Below are 17,572 nucleotides of genomic sequence, written 5' to 3' on the forward strand. Positions count from 1 at the left end.
CCTTGGCATCCTCATCTGTAAAGGCTTTTACCTAAATTCTGTCTCCTGGAGCACTAAACAGCCCAGTGTGTTCTATGCATGGTGGACCCTTGAAGGATGAATATTTGTGGAAGGAAAGGAAGTGGGGAGAAGATTCCCTGGGATGTTTGTCCCTCAGGATACGTGTGAAGAGTGCACTGAGTGTCTCATTGGGAGCCTGTGTGGAAGAGGGGGCCTTGGTAGGAGCAGAGTTGCCTGGATACCGTGTGTGCTTCCTTCCTGCCCTGGGCCTGAAGTCGTCTTCCGCTCGCACCACTCTGTCCCTTGGTCAGCTGCTGCTTTTTCTTAGACGCCTCCTCTGATCCCTTCCTCTCTGCCAGAAGTGGTCCAGCCTTCCTCGGCACAGCGGCCTGTGTGCTCTGAAGCATACCTCGTTTGCTTTGTTGTTACCCCTATATCCTTAGCTAGGGATGCTGTTTATTAGCCTTTGTGTCTGTGGGGCCTTGCTAATGGTGCTCTGTCCGCAGCAGGTGCCTAATGAGTGAACAGCAGACTCCTTATTGATTTGCTCATGATCACAGATTGAGTTTTTGTCTGAGTAGACACAAGTTCGACCCTGGTTATGTGCACCTATTATGTACTGGGCACAGAAGGTAGTCCCTCCCCTCAAGGGGCTTACATTCTAACGAAGGAGCTAACATGTGCTTACGTAGGTATCTACCAGACAAACTCAAAGTCACCTTAGAGGGAAGGTGCCATCGACTGGGGGACCAGAAGGGACCTTCCTTCAGAGGAAACTAATGCTGGGGAGGCAGAAAGAAGAAGGTGTGTATTGTGAAGAGCTTTACGTGTCAAACAAAGGGGTTCATATTGGATCCTAAAAGTCATAAGGGGGCCTCTGGATTCTGTTAATTATGGGTTTGCGACATGGGTTTGGGCTTTAAGAAAATTATGTTGGTGGCTCTGTGGAGGATGAATTGGCGTGGGAGAGAGTAAAGAAGGAGACCAGGGAGCCTCCTGTAGCACAGTCTGAGAAGAGCCTGAACTTGTGAGAAAGGTGTCAGTGGAGAGAAGAGGGGTAGGCTCTGTCCTGGGAGTGTGGTAGGGTCAGACACTACTGGACGTGGCAGCTGATCAGATTTGCAAGATGGAGGCGGTGCCCCTGCCAGAAATAGGGGAGTTGGGAAGAAAGGAGGGCTTGTGGGGAGAGACAGTGAGTTCTTTTGGGGGCACGTGGAGGTGGAGATGGTTAGTGTAGTTAGTGGTGCAAGAGAGAGGCTGCATCTGGACATGGAGATTTGAGAGAGAGGGAAGAGAACAGGGCCTGGGCGGGAGCCTCCGGGCATAGCCATGGTTAGTGGTTGTGATCTGGACCAAGAGAAAGCAGTGTCATGAAAAGCCAGAGAGAGAGCATGATCAAGTGTTACATGATGCAGAGGGAAAGGAGGGTGAAGATTAAGAAAAGGCCACTAAGTGGTCAGTGGCAGCTGGATGACGAGGTCAGAAGCCAGATGCAGTGTTCTCCAGTGAGCGTAGGGGAGGTAGAGGTGGAGGCATTGACTGTAGTCAACCTTCTCCAGGAATTTGGGGGAGAAGGGAAGGAGCAACATGTGACGGGAGCTAATGATGATAGCAGGACTTTGTGGGGAATGAAAAGGAAAACCAGAAAAGAGAAATCAAAGGGAATCCAGGATTGCCCCTGAAAAGCAGAGCTGCCAGTGATGACTCCTTTGCCAGCTCTTTCTGTCCCTCCTCCAGGAAGCCCTTTTGGACTGAAAAGAGATAGATTGCCCCCAAGCTCTCCTTGTCCAAACATATGACTTCTGCAATCCACTTTTCACTCCTCTTCTCATAAAATTAACTTGTGCATCGGCCTTAGATTGATCTCAAGCTGTCTCGGTCCCGTTTTGGTTCCACTGTCTGTTGCATATCTACAGATGGACATGGCCGATGCTAGAATTTAGCCAGTACATTGGTAGGACTAGACTGAACGTGGTTGGCTAAAGGCAGTGCTTCTATCAGGCTATGAGGTTGGGACCTGTAATTCAGGTTCATCCCCCAGATTAGTCTTGAGAGAGTCCAGACCTTTGTGCTATCTTATCTTATGCTGAACATGGAGCCAGCCACATAGGAGATGTTTGACAAATGTTTGCTGGATACATCACACCAAGTATCCAATATGTACAACCAGCAGGCATTTGTTGAGGTCCTGTTATGTACCAGGCCCTGTGCCAAGGACCGAATGAGCTAGCCTTCTTTGGATCCATTCAGAGGCCAGGGGGAGTTTTGGGGATGAAGCCAGTGGGCAGAGAACAGGCTAGAAAAGACAAAAGACAATCTTGGCCATCATCCCTCAGAGTCCAGGTTGCCCTGCGTGAGGGATGTCCAGGTGCTGCCCAGTTCCCAAAGAAGATACCAGGATGTAAGGAAAATGTATTTGAGCACTGCCTTCAGCCTTCATTCCTCCTACATAGACGGGAAGTAGCTTGTTAGAGGAAATGACAGGCTGGGCAGCCATCCTTCTAACTTCAGAGAGGGCCTGTGGACCAAGCTCCTCTCCATGTCCTAAGAAAATACATCCCCCAGCTCAGGTCAGAGGTGACTGTTTTTCAAGCAAAATTATAAAGAAGACAGGATCACAACCAAGACCTTGCATAACAAGTGGGAGAGAAGAGCCTCCCTCCCCCACAATAGCCCTCTTATAATTAGTAACATGTACAGACTAGCACCTCTCCCCTCCCCGCCCCCCACTACAGCTTTGAAACTCTGAGAAAGAAGAAAGGTCTCTTTATGCCCACAGAACATGAGTCGCTAAGGTTTGGCTTAGAATTGTGATGCTTGAATGGGGACAAGAAGTTCACCGTCGTCTTACCACATGGGAGAAAATCTGGGCCTGAAATTCTCCTGCCCCATGTCCTAGGATGACCCACTAACTACTGCTCCCCACTCCCCACCCCTACTCACCTTCTTTTCCCCTAATCCCAATCCAGATCCTACCTTTCCTTCAAGCCCTGGCCTCCGTGCCTTGTCCATGAAGCCTGCGACGATCCCATCCACCGCACAGATTTTCTCCTTCCTCTCTGATGCCTGAGCACTTTGATTGTCTCTTATTATATTTTCCCATTCTTTCCTCATTCTGCTTAATTGGTATCATCTTTCAAGACACTCTCCTGTGCCTTAGTTTCCTCCTCTGAGGTGCCTTCCCATCCTGGATCCTGGGATCCTCTGCTCTTTGAATGCCCCACCCCATAGGCAGTTGGCAAATGAATGAATAAGTGGAGGATCTCATTCTCCACATCACTTTCTTCCTCTGCAAAACAAAAGCATTGAGACCGGCTGGTCCTCTGAGGGACCAAGAAATCTGAACTGACAGTCCCTCAGGGCCATCTCCAGCATGCTGGAGAACAGTAACTGGGAATGCTTCATGTAGAGATTCACCAGGTGACCTGGGTCACCGTTGGGTTTAGATTGTCATTATACTTCCCTTGGTCTTCTGTTCAGCCTGGAAGGACATTGGGGAAAAGTTTTTTGAATGTGTATGATGGAGTGTAATCAAGCTCTCTTTCATGGACTTGGACCTTTGGAGGCCTGTCATGGTCAAGGCCTTCCTCCATGCTCTTCTTAAACCTCTCCAAGCATAACAGCCCTGCAGCCCCCTCTGGTAGCCGTGGGGGAGATTCTTCCTTTTCTCTGACCATACTCATTGCTTTGGGCTGTATGTCACTAGGTGGAGAGCAGAAGGGCTAACACTTCCATCCCCTGAAGCCATACCCTGCCATCAGTTCTGATGTCTTGGTCCCTCAGGTGTGAGCCTTGGAGGGGCCTCTGGGTACTTCTGATGATGAGGCCGCCAAGGCCAGCCTGCTCTCTCCCTGGAGCCCAGTGGCCAGCTCTCTGGCCTTGGCTTTCTTTCCTTTCCTGTGGTAGGGGGCTCTATTCCCACTTAGGGGGAATTAATAAATGCTTATAGTTTTTTTGTGCTCTAAAGAGCAGTGGTTCAGTCCTTCATTGAGGCGGATCTTCCCTCTCCCCTCACCACCTTGACTTAGTGGAATTGATTCAGGATTTGCACACCTGCATTGGAAAACCTCACCCAGCGTCTGTGTTGTTAGTTAGACTGAGCCTTGCTTGCCTGTGAGCCTCTCCCTTCTCGTCTTAGCCTGCTGGCCTCCCTGGTGACTTTCTTCAAGCCCCATCTTTATCAACCTCTCCTAATGCTAGTGCTTTCCTTCTATTAATTATTTCCTAGTTATCCTGTAGAGAGCTTGGTTTGTACTCATTGGACTGTGAGCTCCTTGAGGGCAGGGACTGGCTTCTGCCTCTTCGGATCCCTAGAGTTCAGCTCAGTACTTGGCACCTAATTAACACTTATTGACTGCCTGCCTTGGGTGGGGGAGTGCAGGGGCATGTGCTTTCCAACTCTGACCTGTCAGAAGCTGTGCTTCCCTGGCGTATACAGCCTCTGAGAACCCTGTGTTGGAAGGGTGTGCCATCTTTGTCCCACAGCTGTTCAGCCTCTTTCATTCTCTCTCTGACTTGGACCTTTTTGAGTGTCTTGTGGCTTTCCTAGTTTCACCAGCTGGGGTGAGGGTTTAGCAGGGGAGCTCGGCCTTGAGGAGGATGCATTTGATACAGGAACACCTGGTGTTTGGGGCTGCACCCCTTCCCAACGCCACAGGTCAGCTGGCTGTGCTGCTAGATGGAGAGCGGAGGCAGGAGGATGATCAGATGTGTAAGGGGCATGTATTGATGGGGGGAAAGGGGAGCTGGAGACACAGCACCAGGTATGAGACACAGCGCCAGCTTATATCCTTCCCAGCTCGTGCAAGGCTGCAGGATGAATCCGGGTTTTTTGCTACTGTGAGGTCTCTCAATATGCTGGTGTGCCTTAGCACTGAGAAACTCTGTCTTTAAACACTCCAGCCTTTGGAATCTTTATCCCTAGAACTCAGTCATTTCCCACTACTTTACTCCTTTGTGTTTAATTCTCTGGACCGTCTCTTGTTTCCCCTTGTCCTCTTAGAAAGATGAAGACTCAACTGAGTAAGTCTGTGAACAGTGGCGGGTCTATCAGAATTACTTCCCTACTTCCTCATGTCATACAGCTGTTCATAAACCTCATAGTGGTGGCTGCTTTCTTAAATAACTGCTGCATGGTTTACTCTAGTCAGGCATGTGCCAAACTCATATTAGGATCCTTGAGCCTCTGGACCTAAGCTCCTACCTAGAATGCAAGGATCTTACCACATGTACAGTCGAAGCAAGCACTCATGGGCTATTTGCTCCACTAGCAGAATGACTCAACCTATATTTAGAGACTCTTGGCATAAAAGTCACCCTGGAGAAATAGTTACCTGGAAAAAAAGTGTTGCATGAAAATTTTTCTGAAAAAGGGTCTTATTTCCAAGAGATAATAAGGAACTGATTTAACTTTACAAGAATGGTCCATTTCCTAATTGATAAATGGTCAGAAGATATGAACAGGCAGTTTCTGGGGAAAGTTTTGTATAGCAATATGGGGGGAAAAAGTACTACAAATCACCAATAAAGAGAGAAATTTAGATGAGAGCAACTCCGAGGTTCCACCTCACACCCATCAGATGGGCAAGACTGACAAAGAAAGACAGTGACAGATGCCAGTGGGATCAGGGTGTGAGCCTGACCTGACGTGCTGGGGAGGCAGTCAATAATGTGGGGATATTGGCAAAGCCCCCTTGGTCTTCCTCAGCCCACCCCCTGTTCTACACCCACATTCATGAACACCACTTCTGACTAGGTCTTGAGTAGTAATGGTTACTCTTGTGTCTATTGCATGGAATCTTTTGCTCTATTGAATCAAATTGTATTTTTTTCTTCTCCTGGGGGAAGGGAATAAGCATTTGTGTAGCACCTACTATGTGCCAAGCACTGTGCTCAGAGCTCTTTACAAATATTATCTCATTTGATTTCTAGTCAACAAAAAGTTATGGATGTTATATTTATTTAGCCTTTATTCAATTGTGAAGCTGTAAAATGTCATCAGCTGTTGAATAGGCACAGGGCTAGGAACTGAGCCTGGGATTTCAGTGGTAGACAGGACTCCTGGACGAGGAAGCCATCCCTGTGCAGGTTGGCACCCACTTTATGGCAAAGAGCCATCTTGTTCCCTTCTCCTACCTTCATCAAGGATGCCCTCAATCTTCGTCAACATTTTTCTCATGGAGATTTTCTAGAGATGGAAGAGAAGGTGTGTGGAGGAGTTGGCAGTTTTCTAGGTCGCCTTTTTCAGTAGAAACAGTACCCTTGACTCATTCCAGGCATTTGGTGTCTTGAGAATTGGTCCCTTGTTGTGCCAGAATCAAGCTGCTTCCAGCCTCTGCCTCGTCCGTGCCAGCTCTTCCCACTCTTCTTTAGGCTCCTTTCTCCTTTAGCCCTTCCATGATGGTGGTGGCAGAGTGTGGTGTGGGGCTTCCCTTCCTCTGGCATGAGTGGAGACGATCCTTGGCCTCTTCCCTTTGTCCTTGAGTTCTTACTGCATAAGCCACTTGAATGGATGTCTTGTCAAGCTTCCCTAAGCTTGTTTTTTTCTTCACTGCATCTTCTTTTATGAGTTGATGCTGCTTCTAATCTGACTCTGCCCTTTTTCATGGGGATTGGGACCTGCTCTGTGCATTATTGGCATCTCCCAGGGGAGGAAGCTCCATCTGCTGATGCAGGTTGGTGCCTTCTCTGCAGTTTGGAGTCGCTGAGAGTTGTCTCAAGCCCTGAAAGGCCAAGGGACGGTTTTTGTAACATTCTTCAGGGCTGATGCCTTCTGACTCTTCTGCAAGAAAGGGCTCCTTGTATGTAGGTAGCAGACTTCACACATCTTCTTGTTGCTACTCTGGAGCCATATTTTCGAACATTTTTTCCACCTTCCCATTTGGCCATCTTTGCATTGAAGTCATCAAATGCAGTGAATGAATTTGGAGGCTCTGACCTGATTCTTTCCGGAATTTTTCTTTATGTGCTCCAGTTATTGGTGTGTCATCTGCAGCTGATGTTCACGGTTGTCTTTTTAACGTGAGCCCTGTGGTATGGATGGTGACTGATCATCCCATGCACTGATGACCCTTGTAGCCTTTGCAGGGAATAGGAAACCAACTTTGCCAGTGCCTTTGTTTGTCGCTCTAAGGAGGAGTGGTGGGCAGTCTATTCCACTGCCATGTCTTAGCTGCCATCTTCTGATTTTGTTTGTAGGAAGAGTCTATCCTGGCAGTGATATGGTTCATTTCCTCTAATGTGGGTCTGAAGTGCCTAGAGATACATCATAGGTGGTCTACAGACCATGTCACATGAAGGAACCTCTACCCTGCTTTCCTCATCTGCTAGTCTCTGCCGAGAGGGCAGCATAGGATACGAGGCCGTTTTTACTTTTGTTTTGAGGTTTTCCCTGGCTTAAGATAGAGTATGATGTTGACATTTGACTTGGTAAGCAATGAGAAAGCATGGCCACTTTTTGAGCCGGGGACTAATTTGTTCAGGGTTATGGACTAACATTCTGATTCCGATTCATAGAGAGTTAAAACCATAAGGCCTGTTGAGATCATCTGGTGTCTGTTCGTCTCTCATTTTATGGCTAGTCCCAGAGAGGTGAGGTATCAGTCAGGGAGGGAGTGGTTGAGCCCTTGAGAGCCCGGACCTAGAGTTCCTTTCTCCCCTGCCCCTCATGGCATTGGCAGTCGTGTGAAGGACAGAAGACGTGGAGACAGAATGGTCACTAGCCTGGGGGCCGTTTAGGATGATTGGCTAGCAGGGCAAAGGAAAGAAGATGGAGGTCTTAGTCCTGCCTGGGTCACTGGGAGGAGGGTGGTGTGGCTGTTTGCAAAGGGAAATAGGGCTTTGGGAGAAAGAGGAGGAATTGAGTTTAGGCCACGTTGAGCCTGAAGTGATGGCGGGTCCTTAGGTCAGGATGGCCAGTAAGCAGTAGGAAAGTCAGGCCTGGATCTTCAGAGGGATGTTTGTTTGGTCTGTTTTTTTAAAATCTGCTCAATCACCCACCATGTGCCATTCCTGCCTGACTGTAAGTAGTCATCCATAAGTCACAGATGTGGTGTTTACCTATGAAAAGTCAAATGACAGTAAGTTGGCCCTGCTCCTGCTCCATTGGCCTGGACCTCTCCTCAGTGGCAGAGCTTCGGGATTCCTTCTCAGAACCATGTTTTTAAATACAAAAAATAAAATACATTAGATTAGAAAAGGAACCAATTACACTGAAATGCTGTTATCCAAATGGTAAGAATCCAGTTCAGTGAGCCCAGGCTAAGACCCCTTGCTCAAGGGGAGCCTCACCGTGACATAACCCATCCAGGTATTCATCATGGGGCTTTGCTGACAGCACAGCTGGCCACTCTCGGAGACAGATGAGGAGAAAAGCATTTGGAAAAAGTGTTTGGTTGGTGGGGTACAAAGAGCACTGGTCTTGGAGTCCTAAGACCTCGATTCAAATCCTGGCTCCCACACTTAGGAGGTCTGGGTGTTTGGGAAGACGTTTCACTTCTAAGCATGGGTTTCCCCCTCTGTAAAATGGGAGCAGTAATGCTTGTGTCACCTGCTTACGAGAGTGTTGGGCAGGAAAGGTTTCCCCAACTTAAAAGCGCAGGGTGTGAACGTTGACTTTTATGGTAACCACAAAGACAAAGGTTACGTGCACTATAGAAACAGCCGTGATCTTGTTGTCTTCTCAGGAATAGAGGCCCATTGAGATGTTTTCCCTTTTCTCTTTTCTCCAGGCAAACCAATTTTTTCTGTTGATATTCATCCTGATGGGACCAAGTTTGCAACTGGAGGGCAAGGTAGGTCCACAGTTAATTGGAGAGGGGGAGAGGGGGGGCCTGAGAAGTCCAGGCCTTTCTTCTAAGCTGAGGAAAACACATGCGCGCGCGTGCACACACACACACACAGTATGTGTGTCAACATCCTGGTCACAAATTCATATTTCTAATTCTCACTTTAATATGAAAATGATTTTGTGTTTCATGTTTAGTGATGGTGGAGGATGACCTTGTATTATAGTAGAAAGAACTAAATGGGGAGACTTGGTAATTAGTTCTGGCTGTGCCTTTGTGTGACCTTGGTCAAGCGTTCTGACTCCTGAGTCCTTGTTTCCTGTTCTCTAGCACCTCTCCAAGCTCTGCCATCCCCTGTTCTAAGGCCCTTCCCAGCTCTGCCATTCCCTGTTCTAAGGCCCTTCCCAGCTCTGACCTTCTTTGTTCCCAGCTCTGACATCCCCTGTTCTAAGGCCCTTCCCAGCTCTGACATTCCCTGTTCTAAGGCCCCTCCTATAAGCTAAGGTTCCTCCCTCCCAACTCTGAGGTTCTGGATTCAGTGACTTGGTTAAGTCAAGCTACATAGTTTATGCAGGCCCTCATACCCACCCAGAACAAAGAATTTAGATGGTGGGCAAGAAAATTTATTTTTAGTTACTTTTTGGCTCTCAGTAGCACCCATTAGATAACCATGGTTTTATCTTATAAAGGATTAGTTGGAGTTAAGCTGACTGGAGCAGGAGCTTTTCGTGGGCGCTAATAACTAGCTTTCTCATTTCATGGGAAAAGCCTAGAGTCCCACATTACGTCTGAATGCTGCTTCTGTCCCCTGGGGCTGGGTGCCTAGGTAGCTCCTCCTTTTGCTCCTTCTTTGTAGAATGGAGGGCATCACCTCCCTCAAGGAATGTTCCGGGTCTCTGCTAGTTTCTAATCCCATGAAGATCTATGAGCATCTAGTCTAAGCCCCTCCTCTGATCAGTGACCTGAAGGCCAGAGTGAGTGAGGCCCCAAGAGTGTGCAGTCTGAATGGAGTCAGGGCCCCCTGACAAGAGCTCTGGGAAGGGGAAAAGCATGGCTAGGCTTCCCCCGAGAAAGAACCCCAGAGCAGGAATGTGAGTGCTTGTCTGTATTCAGATTGAGACAGCAAACTTGGTGTTCCACTGGCATCTTCTTGGTGTTGGGTCCCATCTGCAACCAGGGAATATTAGGAAGGACTTTTAGGCTGCCCAGAACAGCCTTGGATAATCCTACTGGCCATGATCACTGGCCCTTCCTGGACACTGCTTGGCACCTGCACATCATGTGGTGGAGAATGAAGTAAGCCTGCGAGATGTTAGGCAGCAGTTGGCAGTGGCAGCCTGGGGGCTCCCTCCCTTTTAAGGTTCATCGTATCCATGCCAGACTACTCCAGATACCAGTCAGCTTTAGCCATAGACCTTGGCGCTCCTGGGCTTGTGACCTAGCAGCCTCAGTATCCCACCCTGCAGGGAATGACCGGTGGGAGCCACCACCAAGCAAGAGAAGCTCTTCCAAAGACCTCAGTTCTCCTCTTAGTATGTTCCCCTACAGCGTTTTATGAGGAGGGCACATTAATAAGTCTCCTCCCTGAGCTTTGTAAGGTTTGGAGACCTTCAGTTAGCACAGTTCATTGCATTCCTGTGACCCTGTGAGACGCGTGTGTGTGCACGTGTGCATGTACACATGCCCACTCATAGGCTTTAGGGTTAGAATGGACCTTAGTTGGCATTTCTTCCTGTCCTGTTTATAGGACACTTGGACCCAGAGAAGGGGGGATGATTGTCTGTAGGTAGCACGCCTCAGAGTGAGGAGTTGACCCCAGGTCTCTGCTTCCAGATAGGCCTCTTTTCATTGGCTCTTGGTCAGCATGTGCCAGAGGTCAACATTCCTCTGGCCATTTTCTTTCTGAGCTCCCCAGTCAGCATTCACAGCGTGAGTGGCACAGAGCTGAGACTAAAGACAGGTGCCATTCATTATGGACCCTTCGGAGCCCATCCGAAACTTAGTAAAAACAGTAGCCAAACCATCAAGTCTTTAGACTGTCCAAGCTAGTGGGCCTTCAGGGATTGCCCAGATGTGTGGAATGAGCTCAGTAAGGATGTGGAGCCCCTCAAAGGCCTGGGATGTTTGGAGTGCTCACCAGCACCGGGCACAGCACCTGGCACCTGCTAGCTATTCCCTAAGGGCTTGGCCTTGGATTGGCCTCTGCCCCAAAGGCCAAGCTAGGGCTGCAGCCCAGCTCCCCTCCTTCCAGACACTTTGCTTCCTCCTAGGGCCAGGAGGGTGCTTTACAGCTTCTGCTTTGGGTTATTTTGTTTTTTTCCTTGAGATCAGCCCTGTTTGGTGTTTCTTCAGGTTCTGGTCTATTGATGGGGAGTTAGTTTGACAGATATATTGTCGTGCTTGGAAGTGGAAAGCCATTTGAAACTTACTGGGATCAAGGCAACCTAGTCAAAATACTGTACTTTGGGGTGTGTTGACATCTTTTCTCCTGTTCCTTGTAGGGCAAGATTCTGGGAAGGTTGTGATCTGGAATATGGCTCCAGTCCTCAAAGAGGAAGATGAAAAGAATGAAAATATTCCCAAGATGCTTTGCCAGATGGACAATCACTTAGGTATTACAGAACAGCCCTTCGTGGGCTTTGCGTGTTGGCAGATTGCCCAAAGTTAGCCCATGTGTTTGTAATTAGAAATATAAGGCCCCGTGCAGCGGTAAATGTCCCCGGGCTGCTGTCAGAAGGCACAGATGTTGGCTACACACCTGGTTGAGTTATTCAGCAGAAGACTTGGCCAACCCACAGAACCACCTTTGGACAGTCCTGCAGGTACCTCTGGTGATTTCCTGCTCATGAGTCTTACCGCCTGATTCGATAGGGCTTCCACACATGTCTTGTGCATCTTTGGGTCCAGCTTCCTAGCAATAGGAAGATCCTGGGGAAGGGGGTAGAGAATGGACTGCTCGCTGTGGTTTTCCAGTTGGACCAGTGTGGTTCCCGGGGTTTCACTGCCAGGACCCCTCTGGGGACCTGCGTAGATGTCATAGATTCCTTTTCTGTGTTTGTGGCTTAATTTCCCTTCCCTTGACCCTGGGGAGACCATTTTATTTTCATGGTATTTTCAGCTTTGCTGTTCCCCTACTGGTTCCCCATGAGTTGTTGTTAGTCTCATACTTTTGTCCCTCAGTGCGTCGCCTTTCATGGTGTGATAGAAGGAGCCCTGGATGTGCAGTCAGAGGGCCTGGTTCACATCCCAGCTTGGCCACTTACTAGTTGTGTGACTGGCCAGGTTACTGAACTTCTCCCAGGCCCTCATGGCCTCCTCTGTAAAATGATTGTGTGCCCCAAATGCCTGAGCTCCAAGGTCCCTTTGGAATTTGTCCTCTGAGCCTTTAATCTGGTTTCAGATGCTCCTCCCCCATCCTGGAGCACCCTCTGGGCCTGGGCTGGCCACAGGCCGCTTTGGTGGCAGCAGCTTTCATTCTCTTGGCCCTAACTCCGTTCTCCTGAGGACCGGGCCATGAACCCTCTGGAAGCTTCAGCTTCACCTGGTGGAAAGTCTGCCTCACATCCTTCTTTATACGTGCAGAGTCTGTCTGCCTTGTTGGCTCTGCTCCGAAAAGGGCCAGGCCTCCCAGGCAGACCAAGTCAGTTTGTTATGCCCTATGTGGCTCCCAAGCTTTGATGAGGAGACATCCACTTCAGTGGTCCTTGTACCATACGCTCTTCCGGGCTCATTCCAGTTCCAGAATATGTCCCGTGGAGAAAGAAAGAGATGGTTTATGTTACATTCCCCCCAAATCCCGAAATGCTCTGTCAGCTGACTTGTGACTGCTGCCTTTAATGGCTCCCCAGGTCACTTACCATTTTTCTCTCCCCAAATTACAGTGCCTCTTGGCCAAATCTGGTAGATATCAAACCAGAATGGAGCCTCTGTTTACCCAGTGGGACGTCGGTGCACCTGCTGGCACAGAGATCCCACTGTGGGAGGGGGCCTCTTGGTGGGCCAGTGCCTTGGGCTCTGGCCTCGGTTAAAGGGCTGGCTGATTGCTGTGTTCACGCTGAGATGCCGTTCAGCTGTGATACAGATAAATGCAGGTGTTCCCCTGCTACTGCCGCCACCAGCTACACTGCCATCACCTTGGGCAGAGCTCCAGCTCGTGTCTCACACGTCGGACCTGTGATTCTTGGACCAAAGACTGCAGAAGAGGAAATGGGCTTGAGTTTGGGATTTTCATCAACCTCTTTTCTTTTTCTTCCTAGCTTGTGTGAACTGTGTTCGGTGGTCAAACAGTGGGATGTATTTAGCTTCTGGGGGAGATGACAAACTGATTATGGTGTGGAAGCGGGCTACGTAAGCATCACTTTCTTTTTCATGTCTTATCTTTGGAGCGTTTGTTTTCCAGTTTCCCTTTTCCACTCCAAGTGCTCATGTGCAGTTTGGGGGCATCTTCCTGGAGCCCCCGGGTGGACTCTTAGCTTAAGCCTGAGGCTGAGTCTTGTTGCTTCCTACCAGAAGGACCAGAGCGCTGCTTTTCCAGGATTTTGCTTTGGATTTGGCAGTAGAAGGTCTGGACTCAGGCCCTGGCCCTGATACTCAATCCCTATGGAACCTTGAGCTGATCACTGACATCTCATAGTCTCAGATTCTTCACCTGTTTGTGGTGAAGTGAGCCCCGGTTTGGGGTCCAGCTCTGATGCTTCTTGGCTGAGTGACCCTAGACAAGTCATTTGTCGTGATTGTGCCTCAGTTTCCTAATCTGTAAAAGGGGGTTCCTTTTCTTGGATTCTATCCATGCTGTGTTTATTGTGTAGAAGGGGCTTTGCAGCCATTTACGAGTTACAGACATGTGACTTGCTCTCTGATCAGTGGGGATAATAATGTCTGCAGGGCTGACTCAGTGGGATTGTTAGCCTGCGCTAATGGCAAGGGGGCTGCAAAAGTCATGTCCACAAAAGCACAGGCCATACTGTTCCTCCTTAGAGAGGCCCGTCCGTGCAGCCCTGGGTCAGCTCCTTGTGTGTTCTTTGCCTCTTTGGTGTTTGACCTCTCGGCTTCTCTCTCTTGCAGGTACATCGGCCCCAGCACTGTTTTTGGTTCTAGTAGTAAGCTTGCCAATGTGGAGCAGTGGCGATGTGTGTCAATTCTAAGAAGCCATTCAGGCGGTGAGTGAACGTCCAGTTGATTGGTTCAGAAGAGCCCAGAGACAGCCCAGGAGGCTCCGCCTCCCCCCTCAGTAAAGGTCCGGGGTCACTGAGCTTTAATAGGAAGAGGAGTCAGAGGAGCAGGGGCCAGATACTGGCAAGGGCCCTGGGCCTTTAAGAGAAGAGGCAGGAGGATGGGATTTCTAAGATGTCCCCCAGCATGGACATCCTGTATTGGGACCCTCTGCACCCTTCCCTCCACCAGTGGAATCTCCCAGGAAGAAGGGGTTCTTACCTGCAAGTCCTGCCATGGTTTTCCTCTCTTTCTTCCCCCCACCATCTCCCTCTCTTTGTCCCTTCTGTCCCTCTCCCTTTCCACTTCTTTCTCCCTGCACCCCCCGCCCTATCTCAGTCCTTCCCCCCTCCCCCACTCCCTGTCCCTCCCATTCTCCCCTGTGCCTTGTCGGTTCCTCTGTTGGCTGCTGCCATCTGAGGCCATCTTACTCCATCCCCCAAAGCAAGCTGAAGCTTGGGCATTTTCACACCCTGTCAGCAGGGCAGCATTCATGGAGTGGGTGCAGGAGCAGGCAAGCCTGCTTCTTTTCCTGGCTCGGCTGTTTCTGCCTCCAAGGCGAGTCTGGGGCTTCTGGGCTTCTGTGAGATGGCGGGGCCAGGGATGGGGGGGTGGTGCCTTAGACCAGGGGACTGCCAAGGTCTCTTCGGCTCCCATCTTGGTCCCAAGTAGCTGCTCTTAGAGCGATGAGGAAGGAAAGGGGGAAAGTATTAAGGGGACATTAGAAAAGGAAACAGACCCCGGAGGCCATCCCCCATCAACGACGAAAGCATCTGTGCTTTGCTCCTCTACCAAGACTGGCAGGGGCCCCACAGACCCTCTCCCAGAAAGCCCATCATGTCCAAACATCAGCAGTGGTTCCCACCCGGGCATGCACACATACCTACAGAAACCCTGTCTCCTCATGTCCATTCTACCAGTCAGTAAGTAAACATTTACTAAACCCCTACTGTGTGCCAGGCACTGTGTTCCTTGCTGCATACATAGTCAGAGGCAAAAGCCAGTCTCTGCCCTCAGAGAGCTGATGGTCTAACAGAGGGTCGATATGCAAACAGATATATACAGGGCAAGCTCTAAATAGGATAATAGGGAACAAATAAGCAGAGGGGAGGCACCAGAATGAAAAAGGGTTGGGTTAGGGAAGGTGTCCTGTAGGACGTGGGATTTAGTTGAGACTTAAAGGAAACCAGGGAGGGGCAGCTAGGGGGTACAGTGGTTAGAGCACCAGCCCTGGAGCCAGGAGGACCTGGGTTCAACTCCAGCCTCACACACTTGACACACTTACTAGTGGTGTGACCCTGGGCAAGTCACTTAACCCTGGTTGCCTTGGGGGAAAAAAAAGGAAGCCTGGGAGGTCAGTAATCAGAGCGAAGGAAGGAGAGCATCCAGGCAGAGGACAGCCAGAGAAAGTGCCTAGAGCCAAGAGGTGGAGTGTCTAGTTTGTGGCATAGCCAAGAGGCCTGGAGCACTGGAGCCAGGAATATGTGTTGGGGAGTGAGGCATGAGAAGCCTGGAAGGGTTCCAAAGGGCTGGGTCACGGAGGGCTCTGAGGATTTGCTCCTGGAGGCCCTAGGGAGACACTGGAGTTTATGAAGCGGGAGGAGGGGGTGACACAGTCCCACCTGTGCTTTAGGAAAATCCTTTTGGTGGCTGAATGGAGAGTGGACTGGAGTAGGGAAAGACCTGAGGGAGGCAGAGCCCCCTGCAGCCCTTGCAGTAATCCAGGTGTGAGGGGCGTGGCAATGAATTCAAGAGATGCTGGGAAGGCAACATTGACAGGTCTTTGCACCAGCTCAGTTGTGGACGGTGAGAGATCCTGAGGAGTCCAGGATGACACCTGCTATGTGAGCTGAGGGACTGGGAAGGACTGGGACGGGGCGTTGTCCTCTATAGTAATAGGGAAAGTAGGAAGGGCGAGATAATGAATTCCATTTTGGACATACTGAATATAAGCTGCTGGACATCCAGCTTGAAATGTCAGAAAGGGCAGTTGGATCTGGGAGATTGGAGGTGAGCGGAAAGGTTGGGGCAGCAAAGGTAGGTCAGAGAATTGTGAGCAGAGAATGGTCATTAAATCCATGGGAGCTGATGAGATCCCCAAGTGAAGTCATACAGATGGATAACAGAGGAGGGCCCAGGACAGACCTCTGCTTAGAGGGCATGATCTGGAGGAAGAGAACCAGGAGAGAGTGGTGTGCTGAACACCTAGAGAGAAGACAGGGTCCAGGAGGAGAGTCATGGACAGAGAGGTCAGGGAGAAAGACCACTGGATTTGGTAGCTAAGAGATCATTGTCACTTTGGAGAGAGCCATTCCATTCTCATCCTTCCCCATTTGAGGGTCATGGGGCAGCCCCCAGAACTGACCACTTACCCCGCTGCTGCCTCTTGCGAGACCTCCAGGCACTGACCACTGGACTGGCTGCCCAGGCTTCCTAGGGACTCGGGCTGAACTCTCTCGTTTATGTTGTTCTCCCTCTTAGAGCGGGCACCGGCTGTGCCTCCCATGCTTAGTGCGGTACGTAGCATAGACTAAATGACTTTCATTTATTCACACATGCATGTAGCAGCCGAGTCTGGGGCCTTGAACACCAGGCTCACAAGACTGGTCTTAGGGCAGAGAGTCACAAAGTTCCAACCTGCAAATAATCTTACTCTGCTATTTCCTTCAATCTGTTAATCAGCAAATATCGATTAAGAGCCCTGTCTGTGCTAGGACTTCAGGGAGCTTGCATTCTATTGGAGAAGAACATTGATGTTCGTGCTTCCTACTTGAGCTGTGTAGATCCCAGCCCACCCCCGGCTTCTGTGGTGGTGTTGTCCGTGACCAGGACAGGGCTAAACATTGGAGCGCTGCGTCGGAGCCTTCCTTCCCTTGAACTGTTTATTAGTGACTCTTTGGAACCTAGTTACCCTCCGCACTCCCTACCGTGGTTGTGAGGAAACTTCACAGTGTGGTGGCGGTGTGAGACACGGGTCCGAGTGGTCGGTCATGATTGCAGAGCCTTGGGGCCAGGCTTCTCGGTAGTACGGAGTGGCCTCCCTTGCTCGTGCTGCTTCCCACCGTGTAGCCCCTGGGAGGAGATCCTGGAACAGTGGTTAGCAGCTATGTCAGGTCCCCATCTCCATTAGATTCCTGTTTGCCCGTCAATTTGACCCAGCCGCCCTGTGCCGCTGCACACTGTCCCTTCTGTATTGGTGAGCGTTTTGTCCAGCTCCCAGGATAACTCAGTTCCCCTTCCCAGATACAGTTCACTTTTACTCTTTGAGCTCTCACTTAGTGAAATATCAAATGAGGTTTAATTTTCTTAGGAACTGGGACCTAGAGAGTGTGGCTTTGATGCAGAGGTCAGTTCCTCACAGCCCAGAGGAGACTGAAGTGTTGGCTCTCTGCATGGCCCTGTAATGTTATCTCCCTGATAGGTGACAAGCTATTGCTGGGCCTCCCCAGGGAGGTGGCCTTGGCATTGAGCTGGGTTCTGCCTGGGAGCCAGAGGACCTGGACCCAGGCCTGGGCCTGGCACTTCTGATGGCCTAGGACAGGCCTACATGCTCCAGTTTTGGGGGCTTCACTTTT

The 17,572-nt window shown here is 50.0% G+C and overlaps 1 protein-coding gene across 2 annotated transcripts in view; it reads left to right on the top strand.

Annotated features, from left to right (window-relative positions):
• LOC118848617 (protein HIRA) overlaps positions 1–17,572 on the top strand; it is an 89,861-nt gene that overhangs the window by 27,217 nt on the left and 45,072 nt on the right. Inside the window, exons 2-5 of one of the 2 annotated variants that reach the window (XM_036757588.1) lie at positions 8,730–8,792; positions 11,288–11,398; positions 13,043–13,133; positions 13,851–13,945. In XM_036757588.1, the coding sequence (XP_036613483.1) occupies positions 8,730–8,792; positions 11,288–11,398; positions 13,043–13,133; positions 13,851–13,945 (360 nt within the window). Of the gene's footprint in view, positions 1–8,729; positions 8,793–11,287; positions 11,609–13,042; positions 13,134–13,850; positions 13,946–17,572 lie in introns of those variants that run through there. The other variant, XM_036757596.1, reaches the window with a different exon arrangement.

Source organism: Trichosurus vulpecula, chromosome 1, assembly GCF_011100635.1.
Source record: "Trichosurus vulpecula isolate mTriVul1 chromosome 1, mTriVul1.pri, whole genome shotgun sequence".
Classification (NCBI taxonomy): Eukaryota; Metazoa; Chordata; class Mammalia; order Diprotodontia; family Phalangeridae; genus Trichosurus; species Trichosurus vulpecula.